Source organism: Megalobrama amblycephala, linkage group LG6 (genome assembly GCF_018812025.1).
Source record: "Megalobrama amblycephala isolate DHTTF-2021 linkage group LG6, ASM1881202v1, whole genome shotgun sequence".
NCBI classification, from domain to species: Eukaryota; Metazoa; Chordata; class Actinopteri; order Cypriniformes; family Xenocyprididae; genus Megalobrama; species Megalobrama amblycephala.
Genome location: NC_063049.1, coordinates 5978724 through 5991609, shown reverse-complemented (window position 1 = coordinate 5991609; position 12886 = coordinate 5978724). Strand labels below are relative to the sequence as shown.

General features: G+C 38.6%; 1 protein-coding gene across 1 annotated transcript; it reads right to left on the bottom strand.

Moving 5' to 3' along the window:
- Positions 1-9220: 9220 nt before the first annotated feature.
- On the bottom strand, positions 9221-12756 carry LOC125269756 (gastrula zinc finger protein XlCGF8.2DB). The gene is made up of 2 exons (XM_048192718.1): positions 12160-12756; positions 9221-10347 (listed from the first exon to the last, which is right to left on the bottom strand). Exon 2 carries the CDS (start codon positions 10340-10342, stop codon positions 9368-9370), a length of 975 nt encoding a protein of 324 aa, XP_048048675.1. The 5' UTR covers positions 10343-10347; positions 12160-12756; the 3' UTR covers positions 9221-9367.
- Positions 12757-12886: the final 130 nt, after the last annotated feature.

The following is a 12886-nucleotide window of genomic DNA, read 5'->3' as shown; positions in this document are numbered from 1 at the left end:
CAAACACTTTTGAGTGTTAACTGCATTTTCCACTTCCCACTTTTATTTTTGTGTTAAAATGCTTTCTTTTGGGTTTAAAATGCAGTTTTATGAGAGTCATTCACATTCACAGTTCACCTGTTTCACACTAAAGGGATGCATCGATTGTAGGTGTGGATAAACTTCGACCTCTAGTGGTGAAAAGTGACCTCACACATCCAATCATTTCATACTGTGCTGAGGATCACGTGTGCACTATACTCTACTGCAAATTATGAGTAATTTAGCTTTAATTTGTTGAGTTGAACCTCTCTCTAAGAAGAATGTTGCTGCAGGTCTTTAATGTCATAATAAAAAATTAATACCATGTATTTATTATTTTTTAGAAAACTGTATATTTTCTATATTTTTTTTCACAATATAGCACTATTCACACAGATTACTTTAAATCAGCTTTACAGAAATGCCTGTATCAATGATACACAATGCCATTGGGCCCGGATGAACAAGGAATTAAATCACTAGAATCGCTTTAATCTCTTTGCGCCACAATGAGCAGTCAGAGGCGACTGTGCCGAGAACAATACTCATATAAAAACTAAATAACAAAATAGTTCCAAGAAAGTACAAGTCATGTGAAATTAGACAAAGTTATGTCATCTTTCACAATATTATTAAGTCTAATCTGTAACTGAAGGCCGCTGTTTAGTATTTAAAACTAATTAAACCGTATAATGCCCGTATAGTGACTTTGAGGTGCGTCCATTAGTTGAGGAAAGTTTGACTTCATGCAAATTTCGTAAATTGACAACCAAGATAAGCTGGAACTGTGTCAGTGGAGCTCACACACGTCACCCGACTTGAGGTCAAGACAGGACAGAATTTCTGAAGCAACTTCACTGTTTTATGTGATTTGTCTTTAAACTCTTTAGGCCAATTCACACTACACCAACAGACCCTGACCAACAACAACAGACATGTTCGTTGGGTTTTGTCGGATCAGTATTGATGGGGTATTGACCAGAATGGGGACATTGGCATCTGTTGGTGTTGATCGGTGATAGTTTTCATCCAACTGAACATGAATGTCTGAGCAGTGTGGTATGATTTTTAAACAAACTCTTACTTCTATAAGAGTATCTGACCTGGCCATGAACCGCTGCCATGACGAAGAGGCAAGTGTCTTTGACAGGAACGAAAGACCTTATTCTGTGATTATTCATTTTTACATTGTACTCAGAAAAAGGGTTAACTAACTAAAACTGTACTGTGAAACCTTTCACAAATCTAATGTTTGGGACTCGTAATAAAGAAATTAAAAGGAGAAAGGAGAGAGATGACTAGTTTCACAACATTTGCCTTGTCCAAATACCCACACTTGCGGTCTTGGCCACTTGAGAGCTTGTGCACGCGACAGGAAGTAAGTGCGCACGACTGTCCCATGTCTTAAAAATGCCCAAGTGCAGTGCCCTTAATGCATGCTAAACCCACACTATCTTGAATACCGCTTAGGAGGCGAAGCGTATCCCATCATGCATTATGTTTGGGACCTCACATGCCTAGTTGACTAGTTAAATTAATTACATATTACATATAATTTGGTAGTAAAATATAAAGTGTTGCACATTTTATTGATGCAAAGATGGGTAGGCTGTGTGTACTTTGTACAACATTTGCAACTGCTTTTTATCACTTAAAGAACCACCACAAGTTTAAAATAGCCTCTTCTGTTAGTTAGCGACCACTGAACAGACATTTAGAACTGTATTTTAAAATGCAGAGTAATGAAAATAATAAATTTGAAAAAAGCTGTAAACGTTTGCACTATAAGTGTGTCCCATCGGGTAATCAAAAGTTCTACACACACTTGCGGTCTTCACGCCCACTTGAACACTTGAGCCAAATACAGGAAATACGTCATGCAAGTAGACAAGTGGTCAAGTACAAAGACCGCAAATGTGGGTATTTGGACAAGGCTAACATCAACACTTCTTTCTTCTTCTTTTTCTCAGTCCTTCTCAACAACAGGACATTGACTCTCGCAGCCTCTAGTGGTCTGGCCCAGTATTGCAGTCTTTGAACATTAAAGGTGCCCTAGATTATGTTTTTAAAAGATGTAATATAAGTCTAAGGTGTCCCCTGAATGTGTCTGTGAAGTTTCAGATCAAAATACCCCATAGATTTTTTTTAATAAATTTTTTTAACTGCCTATTTTGGGGAATCATTATAAACGCGCCAATTTTATGCTGCGGCCCCTTTAAATCCCGTGGTCCACGCCCACAGAGCTTGTGCTTGCCTTGAACAGTGCCTTAACAAAAATCACAAAAAATATCATGTTATCATGGATCATGTCAGTTATTATTGCTCCATCTGCCATTTTTCGCTATTGTTCTTGCTTGCTTACCTAGTCTGATGATTCAGCTGTGCACAGATCCAGACGTTAATACTGGCTGCCCTTGTCTAATGCCTTTTATAATGTTGGAAACGTGGGCTGGCATATGCAAATATTGGGGGCGTACACCCCGACTGTTACGTAACAGTCGGTGTTATGTTGAGATTCGCCTGTTCTTCGGAGGTCTTTTAAACAAATGAGATTTATATAAAAAGGAGGAAACAATGGTGTTTGAGACTCACTGTATGTCATTTCCATGTACTGAACTCTTGTTATTTAACTATGCCAAGATAAATTCAATTTTTCATTCGAGGGCACCTTTAACACAGGACATAACATTCCCCTCTTTCTTTAGAAAATAACCTCTTAATAAGGGGATTATTTAAACTATAAATGTACTTCTGGTGTCTAACATATCAAATTAAACACACGAACACATTCAACAAATGTTTTCAATTACTTTCTCTATCATTACACTAGTGTTTCCTTATCCTCTCTACTTTTCTTTTCCCCTTATTCTGCTACATAGTCTTTTAACCACACAGGAGGATGTCTAGCCCGTGTACTCCTAACTGAGCATTCTCTAATGCAGTTTGAGTGTTTTCTGGAGCCAGAGACAAGTGAGCTCTATTCAATTTCTTTCCATCGCTCAAGACATAAGTGATTGGTCCCAGTTTCTTATCAACTGACAAAGGAACAGTGAACTTACTTCCAGCCTTTGGTAGAGTAGATGCACTGGTTTTCTTTCTTTCTTAAGGGTGGTGGTTTAGCTCAACATTTCTTCATTTTTTGTTGAATTTGCTGCACACTGTCACGTATGCCCATTGCCACTTCCTCTCCCTGATGTGTTGTGGCTGACAGAGTTTTTAACTTTTTGCACATCTTCCTCCCTCTTAACATTTCAAACTGTTCAAAAACAGATGCCCCTGTGGTTGCGTGTGAGGAAGCTCTGTAATTTTGGAAGAAACTTTAACATTTGAGGTAAATGCAACCTCCGGCCACTTGCTATAATAATCCACCATCGTGATAGCAAAGTCATGTGTGGCTCCCACAAAAGGTCCTGCAATGTCTATTGAAACTTTCTGAAATGGCTGTAATGGGGCTAGGCACATCTGGGCAGTTTTGTCACAGGACTGACACGTGAAACAAGAAGCAATAATTGAATGCACATCATAGTCCATTAGAGGCCACCAGTACAATTCTCTTAGCTGTTGCTTAGTTCATACTACTCCCTGGTGTCCTTAGTGTGCTAAGTGAATGAATTTAGAGTGCAAAGCAACAGGGACAACCAGTCTCTGTCCTCTCATGATATACTTATCATCCACAGCTAGTTCATGCCTGACCTGAAAGTATGCCATGATTGTTGGATCCATTTGTTGCTCTGTTTTAGGCCAGCATTATGTGATTTTGGCATGCAGCTTTGACAACTTGACAAGCTTGGACAAGTTTTGCATGACTCAAGAAATTCCTTCATAGGAATGGCTCTTCAATGGTCCTTCGAAATCTCCGCGACAAGGCCCAGTTCCTCTCCCTGGCCTGCATCTGAATCAGGTAGTGGTAAGCGTGATAAATAATCAGCAACAAAATATGAGTTACCTGGTCTGTACTCCAGAATTTAGTTGAATGCGTATTTGGTAGATAACCAGGTGAGTGTGAGGAGATGGGGTGGTGGAGGGATGCTGAAAAACTGTCGAAGAACATAGGTGAGCCGACTGCGTATTTATGATGTCCTCCACTTATTCTGATGGGTAGAATGGTTGGAATGACGTAATGATTGAATAGATTATTTGAAAGTGCTCCTCTCGAACATCAAGTGTTCACGTGAGTTAGTGACTAACCTCACTTGAGGTTCCTTCAGTTCACAGTTTGCAAAATGTTTCATGAACAGTGTCTCTGGCAGGATGGACACACTTGATCTTGTATCAACAGAGACAGTGGTACCTGTTCAACTGGTATTTTATTTCTTTGTGGTGCTTCATACTCTACTTGGCAGCAAAATTTGTCAGAAGACTGATTTACAAGTACCATAACTTCTGTCACTTCTTTGACAACTGCATATTTACATACAGCAGGACAAGTGTGTGCGTTGTCCAATTGAGTATTTGATCCAGAGTCTTTTATTTGAAGTCTGTGGCTTTCCATTTTGTACTGACATTTTTTCACTTTTTTGTTTACCTCGTTTGAAACTGGACTTTGTCCTCACTTCGATGACAAGCATAGTTTTGGAAAATCTCCTTCCATGTAGAAAACAGAATAGTGGGCTCTCCCGCCATCGTAAGAAAAAATGCAGGCATGGGTATGGATGCAGACATCATCGCCAGATTTTGTAATGAAAATAATGAAATAAATTAAAAGGAGAGACGATGACTAGTTTCACAACATTATCAACACTTCTTTATTCTTCTTTTTCTCAGTCCTTCTCAACAACAGAACATTGAGTCTCACAGCCTCTGGTGGACTGGCCCAGTATTGCAGTCTGTGAACATTAACACGGGACATAACGAAATGATAACAGTTAAGAACTCAGGGAAGTGTTAACTGAACAAAACTGTACAGTAAAAGTTTTCAGAAATGAGAATAGTGAAGTCTTTTTGAGCCTAGTATGACCCAACTAGATGATCATCTTTAAACTATTAAGCTGATTTATCTAATGGCTTGAATCATTATTCATTGGCACAGCCTCTTTGTTATTATTACACAAGAAAAAGAGGACAAAGTAGTGAGAAAAATGTGATTGTGAAAGTTTTAACTTCAGGTTTAATCTAAAACAAGGGATTTTTTATTTTTATTTACGCGGTCTGCATATTTATTGGAAATAGACATTAAACATGCCCATTTTGCCAGACTTTCCAAGGGGTTTATGGACAAGTGTTTGCTGTGAAAAAATTCACAAATCAAGCAGGTCAAGATTACACTGGTTTCAGTCTTCAAAGTGTCCAACTTTTGGAGCTATACGCTTTATAAAATTTAGAGCCACTATGAAAAAACGCCAATTTCAGACCGGAGGACCATGTCACCTGAATTTACAAATCGACAGCACACTGCAAATTTATAGCCAAAGGAAATCTGAATATAAAACCGCAAACTGTCTTTACAACTTTGTTTCTTGCTTGCTCTGAACTTGCTCCACACATGCCATCCCTGTCATCAGATTTTATATGAACATCCTGCTGATGTTGACAAGTTAACGATTAGCCAGCTATTTAGATAATTAGTTATTTACTATTTAAAATATATTGTTTGTCTTTCACAGAGGCTGAGGTAAAGACAAAAATGGACAATACAAGGACACAGTACAACAAATACCTGAAATCCTCTTCCTCTGGTATGGAGGACATCTGACTCCAAGGCAGGAATGATTTCTGAGGAGATTTAAGTTTTTAGAGGTGCACATGAAAAAGAGACCCTCAACATCTAACCTACCTTCATGTTCAAAATGTAAGTTTATTCAAAAGAGCATGTTTACTTGTGTGTGAGTGCAGAGGAATATTTACAGTATTTTAGTCCATTGCCATGGACTGTTCCTCTCTCAGAATTAAAATACTCCCATGAACCTTTCTTTGTTTGGTTAAAAATGTACTGTAATTTAAATGAAACATATAGGGAACAGCTTGCCCCAAAATACAAATTCTGTCATCATTCCCTCATCCCCATGTTGTTCTAAACCAGGGGTGTCAAACTCAGCTCCTGGAGGGTCACAGCTCCTGCTCCAACACACATACAGTACCTGTAGTTTTCATATAAGCCTGAAGGACTTGATAAGCTGGATCAGGTTTGTTTAATTAAGGTTGAAGCTGAACTCTGCAGGGCTGTGACCCTCCCTGATATATAAAGCCATATGACTTTATTTGCATTTTATTCAAAAAACCCTGTTGTTTTTAATGAAAGACAGAAGCAACTGGATTTGGAACAACATTGGAGTGAACAGATAACACAAGTGTAATTGGTAACACTTTTGTCATGGGTTGGTTCAATCAAGGTGAAATAAAGGTCAGTCTTGCAACAGCTTTAATAAGCAAAAACAATACCCTAGAGCACTGGAGAAACCACAAGAACACCACAACCCAATTTAACCTGAGCGCAGCAGAGAGAGCATGTCCCAAATAAACAAGGGCCAATAACCTCTCTCCTCATTACTAGCCAAACAGCGCCCTCTAGTGATGCTATAAAGCAATAACATTATTAGTGCACTAACACTCTTTTTTTTTTTTGTACCCAATGATAAGCAATGTCATTTTTGCAAATGTTTAAATGATGCCCTTAGAATACACTGCGCATGTTAACATTTTTCTCATTAGAGTGAGAGTAAAAAATACTCGTCATTAAACTTACTCCAAAAAGTAGCTTCCGAAAATTCCATGTGTTGTGATAAAAAAATGACAGTAAACACTTTTACATACATTTTTAATTCTCTGTTTAAAGCAATAGAACACTGGTTGTGATTTGGTCACAGGAGCCAAATGTTTGCACAAACACATTCCCAGCTCAGGTTCTGCTGAGCCCAGACTGATGTCCATCACAGATGTTGTCTTGTGTTGCTCTATAACAACACGATCATCTAATATAAATTTAACAGCAAATCAAATTCATTTTTTAGCAATATTTTACATTTAAAACAAAATAAATAAATAAAAATGTACAGTATTAACACAAGTGATCCAATCAACAGCATTGTTCACTGTCAGACTTGAGGACATGATAACTGCATAAATTGACAAAGCATTTAAGTATTGCGAGTTTCTCTGTATTTGTCTGTGGAATGAAACCAGCTGACTGCATATTATATATTAATTCAACAGCCCATTGTCAATAATACCTACCTTGGGCTCTTTGAAATTACACACAAATCATATTGCCGTTTTGCTATATTCTCTTCAGATTTAACCTTGTGCATTATGAAATCTGAGATGTGCATTGTGCAATATGACTAGGCCCAGATGGGATGTTTATCCAAATTTTCTGTGCTGATTTTGATTTCTCTACAGAAATCTAAGGAATGGTTTTAAGCATTTAATGAAGTCAGGCTTTTACAAGACTATCACAATCTTAGTATTAAAAAAGGAAAATAAAATAAATAAATAGCCACTCCAGGAGTGTCAATATGTAAAATGTAACAAAAGAAAGGTTTCCACCGAATTGAAAGGCCTACAGATCTTTCTGTGGGTGCAGGTTTTAAACAGGTCTCAATTCTTTTACATTTGTCTGCATTTTTAGATGTAGTATGTATAGTAGTAAGTTTTAGTATTAATCAGGATTGTGCAAAATTCAGAACTGAAGAATTGGTTCCAGTTTAGTTTGAGTTGGAATTTGAATCAAAATGGCCATTTAAAGGATTAGTTCACTTTCAAATGAAAATTAGCCCAAACTTTACTCACCTATCAAGTCATCCTAGGTGTTTATGACTTTCTTCTTTCTGATGAACACAATCAGAGTTATATTAATAAATATCCTGACACATTCAAGCTTTATAATGAAGCTCAATAAAGTGCCTCCATCCATCATAAATGTACTCCTCATGGTTCGGGGGGGATAATAAAGGCCTTCTGAAGTGAAGTGATGCGTTTGTGTAAAAAAAAATCCATATTCAAGTTATGAAGAAAGCGTTAACTTGCATTGTGTCAGTTAGCTTTTTCCGTAAGTTGAATAGGTAGCGTAAGCGTTTTGAACTGCGAGAGGCATTACACTTTCTTTATAAGTTGACTACAAAAGGCGGTCTGGCGGAAGCTAGATATTTTACATTATAACTTGTTAAATATGGATATTTTTTACACAAATGTATCGCGTTGCTTCAGAAGGTCTTTATGAACCACCTGGAGCTGTGTGGAGTATGTTTATGATGGATGGATGTGGACTGAAGCACTTTCTTCAGCTCATACTCTTTAATCCCGTTCACTGCCATTATAAAGCTCGGATGCGTCAGGATATTTATTAATATAACTCATATTGTGTTCATCAGAAAGAAGAGAGTCATATACACCTAGGATGGCTTGATGGCGAGTAAAACTTGGGCTAATTTTCATTTGAAAGTGAACTAATCCTTTAATTAATTTAAAACGGTGACAAGATGACAGATTTGTAATGCAGTAAAATTCAACATAAAAAGGTTCACAAAACTTACGATATTTAAAATAAATACAAATATTTAGGTACATCTGTTTGCCACCCCATTTCAAATTCAAAGAATTAAATATGAGGGAATAGAATAGGAATTTAAAAGACAAGCTCAGTTCGATTCTGCATGGCACACATATTAATATCTTCAAAGCTGAGAAGATATAGTGTTTTCTGATAAGTATGAAGAGATAAAAAACTAATTAGATTAAGTGTAAAAAGCTCTGCAAAGACAAGTGTTGGTACAGTTGCACATGATCCATAGGTCTATATGTGTGCAGAGATGTTCATAAATACAAGCAAATGAAGGCATCATTTATATCATAAATCATAAATACAGTAGGACATTGTTAAAGGGGTTCTATTATGTTTTATGTCCATGTTCATCTTTCTTTAGTGTGTAATGCTGCTGTTTGAGCATGAAGAAGCTCTGCAAAGTCCCTCCAGCAGGAGTTCTTCTCTATATCAGTGTCAGTGTTTCTGAACTCCCTGAAACTCCTCCACTGTAGTCTTGAGGTTTCTTCCGGGAACAAACACGTCACAATATTTCTCATTTAAATAATTCCCGTCCTGAAATAAACTCTGGTTGAGTTAGTTAGTAGTGTTTTGAAACTGGCGGTTATGGTAAGGGGTGGGACATTTCCCAAACACGCTCAATGTGCTTGACCAATCACAACACACTGCTCCAGCCGACCAATCAGAGCACTTTGTGCTTTTCAGAAGGAGGGGCTTCATAGAGACAGGAACTAAACAGAGCGTTACTGACAGACTGGGAAGAGAGGAGCTGCAACAATGGAGAATATGAGGAAAATAATCATGACATGAAAACCTGTTCTAGTGGAGCCCAAAACAACATCAAGACTAGTTTTCCAAGTCAGTCCATTATTACGAGTTGTCCATTGTACTCTTAATTTTGGCTCTTGTTTTGGATCGTGTGTTGACTTCTGATGTCGACGGTGTCGGGGATGCAGCCGTGTGCAGCTCAAATGGGGGATCTTCCTCTTTTACGGTGTCGTCCTCACCTTCGTCCATCTCCATCAGATGTTTTTTGCAGTGTTTCTCAAAGGTGGACATCTTGACGAATATTTTGTTGCACACCTTGCAGTGGAAGAGCTGCTCTCCGTTGTGTAAGTGCAGTTTGAGCTGCAGATAAGAGGACTGAGCGAAGGCCCCCGAGCACACGCTGCAACAGAGCGTCCCGCTGCCCTGGTGGCTTTTCTCGTGCTGTTTCAGCATGGACACCGACCTGAAGCCCTTCTGACATGTGGCACAGACGTACCTGCCCTCACCCAACTCCAAAGCCTGATGGTTAAGCAGGTGGGCTGATGTGCGGAAGGCCTTCCCACACTTGTCACACTTAAAAGGGCGCTCCCCTGTGTGCAAGCGCAGGTGGATGATAAGTCCGGCCTTTTGAGTAAAAGCCCTATCGCACAGTGTGCATTTGAAGGGCTTCTCGCCGGTGTGGAGCCTGCGATGGGTTTTCAGGTGTGAGGCACGGCCAAAGCACTTGTTGCAGTCTGGGCATTTGAAGGGTTTCTCGCCGGTGTGGATGGTCTTGTGGCGCATGAGTTGGGACGACTGCATGAACATTTTGGAGCATACGCTGCATTTGTACTTCCTCTCTCCAGTGTGCGATCGCATGTGCAGTGCCAGATGGGCCGAAGAGATGAAGGTCTTGGAGCAAATCCGGCAGGTGTGAGGCTTCTCCCCGGCGTGGCTGCGTTTATGCATTCTCTGGTGTTTGGTGAGCATGGATATCTGGGTAAAAGATTTGTCACACAGGCCGCAAGGGTGAGATCGAGGCTTGGACGAGTGGGACATGTTGGATGATTCAAAACCCAGAGCTGACCAAATGTCCATCACACCTAATGACAAAAACATTGCCTGAGTTATCAAATCATATTATTTGGCTGATTATGCAGTGAGTTCAAAAATGATTTCAGGTGTAATTGAAAAGAAAAACAGCCTTTTCCTGCATAAGCAATCACAGTGGAATATTCCAGCTTAAGCCCTGGGTATAATACGTTTTTAACACGTACGCTAGAGTTCAACACACAGCCTTGCAAAGTTTACTTGACTCGTACGCATACGCAGTTTTAAGCAATCTCTCTCCACGTGTTACAACCCATGTAAACATCTTTGTATTCTTTCATGCTAGAGTTGAGGTACTTTCTAACTTATTCACACAATCTCTCCTCTATGTAGGTCTCCATTGTCGCTGTAGCTTGCATGCATTCCTGTCTGTTCTGTTTGTGCAGGTTTTCTTTGACTACCTTGTGAATCGACACCCCCAGGGCATGGTTGCCACCTTGTGGATAAACTATTTACTGCAATAAAAATTAAATGCACCTTTGCAACCTGCGCCTTCAAGTAGGCGCGGCTCCAAAAATCCAGAGGTGCGCATACAGTACGTGCGTACTCTTCTGATGACGAAATTCGCGTCACACGCACTGTACGCTGACCCTCGCGTACGCGTAAAAAGTGAACTATACTTTGGGCTTAACAGGAAACGTTCTCAGAACTCTGGTTAATGTTGTGGCAATGTTCCCTCAAAGTTATGAGCAAACGTTCTTCCAATAAAGTTATTAAAATGTTTGTTCAAAGTTATCTGGTGTTTAATAATGTTCTCAAAATGTAAGCACAAAAACATTTTCATTCATGGAACGTTTCTTCTAAAAGGTTTTGGTTAAAAAAATTTAAACGTTAGCTACTATTTGTTTCGGAATGTTCAGAGAACATTCAAAAGTAACATTGCTTGCAAAATTCTGAAATAGAATGTTCTCTTAATGTTCGCATAACCAAGAAAAACTGTTTATAAAACATTTAAAAAACTGGATGTTTTGAACATTCAGAGAACATTAAGAAATAACGTTTTCATAACTTAATGGGAATGTTAGTAAATAACTTTCTTAGGACATATTTTTGTTAGCTGGTGGATATTAATGACAAAATCTTTCCAACCAATCAGCTTGTGTTAAGTTTTGGTACCTCTGCATTATGGTTTTTCCTATTTAAACTGCAAATATTTCATCATATAGCAGATTTCTTTCTTTCTTTCTTTTTTAACCAGTGGCTGAATTTTATGAAGGGCTCTTAAAAGTGTGACTTATATTTCCTTTTCTGCTTCCTTTGACGTCACAACTCAAGGTCTGTGTGTTGCCAATGGCAGCAGAATGTATTATACTATATAGACTTTCTTATTTAATATGTATCCAAAATACTTTAATAAATTACTTAATAAAAGAGGGGATAATTAATTTCCTCTACACATAGTAGCCTAGATGAGCATCTCCATTTAAATGTTTGGAAATATGTCTGAATGGAAAGATTATAAGGCGTTATACATATTTTAATATATCATCTATAGCAAAACCAGACCATGTTAAAGGTCTAAAAAACATATTTAGCCTACAGTTTATGGTTGAGGACAGCAGGTTTGAGCAACATTTTACACATTCCCTTCCAGGAAACTGCCTCGAGGACCGCGACTGTCATCATCCAAAATGAAACAAAAGCAAACAAGCTGAGTATGTCCGCTATCTGACTGGGCGAGCTGTAGCTGTGTGCAACTCAATGTTGTATAAGTGAAGTGACATTGTACACAAGTGAAGTGTATTCAGACAAGCAAACATGACTTACGCAAGGGGAAAAGCTTTCTTTAGGACTGATCTACTTACAGATTTCCTCATTTCTTGCGTTCACCCTGTTCGTCAATATGCAACATCCAGAGCAACGAATGCAAACATGCAGACTCGCGCTTTCAGCAGCGGTTCCGCCCAGAACATCACACAACCCAGGCTGAAGCTTTCAGGGATCTCTCCAAGCTCGTTACATTATTCAGAGCATGAGAGTCGCATCAGATTGTCCGTGTGGTTAGATAATGTAATTCACCACAGATGAACGGACAGTGATGTAGAATGGCGCTATGTGATGCATTTTCAGGTTTTGGGCGAAAATCACACGACTCGACAGCGATATTATCCTGTAAACAAAGGGAAATCAGTTTCTCGCTTTCGAGGTGGAAGCCATACAGAAAGAAGCCTGGCTCCATGCTATCAAAATAAAAGTAGCCTATTATAATTATGTTTACTTATGTAGTTATAAATCCCTTAGGGTAAATACGGATTACAGCATGTTACATTTATTACAGTAATTCATTTAAATCATAAAAAGGGATCTCCTTCAACCATTTTTAAAGAGTAATAACTATAGGCCTGTTCATAGTTTTTTTTCCCCCTGCTCTTTACTATTCAGCCAAAAAAAAAAAAAAAAAGTAGTTAAACCATGGTAACCACAGATTAACCTCGGGTTTCAATTATTCCTGTTTTTGGTTTGCAACAGTTTACGTTAAAGTTAACAGTTACGTTTTTTTGTGTGAAAACTGGTTTATTTGACAACTCATTC

Excerpts from the sequence above, each read along its gene's own strand:
- LOC125269756 (XM_048192718.1), bottom strand. The coding sequence starts at position 10,342 with ATGGACATTTGGTCAGCTCTGGGTTTTGAATCATCCAACATGTCCCAC.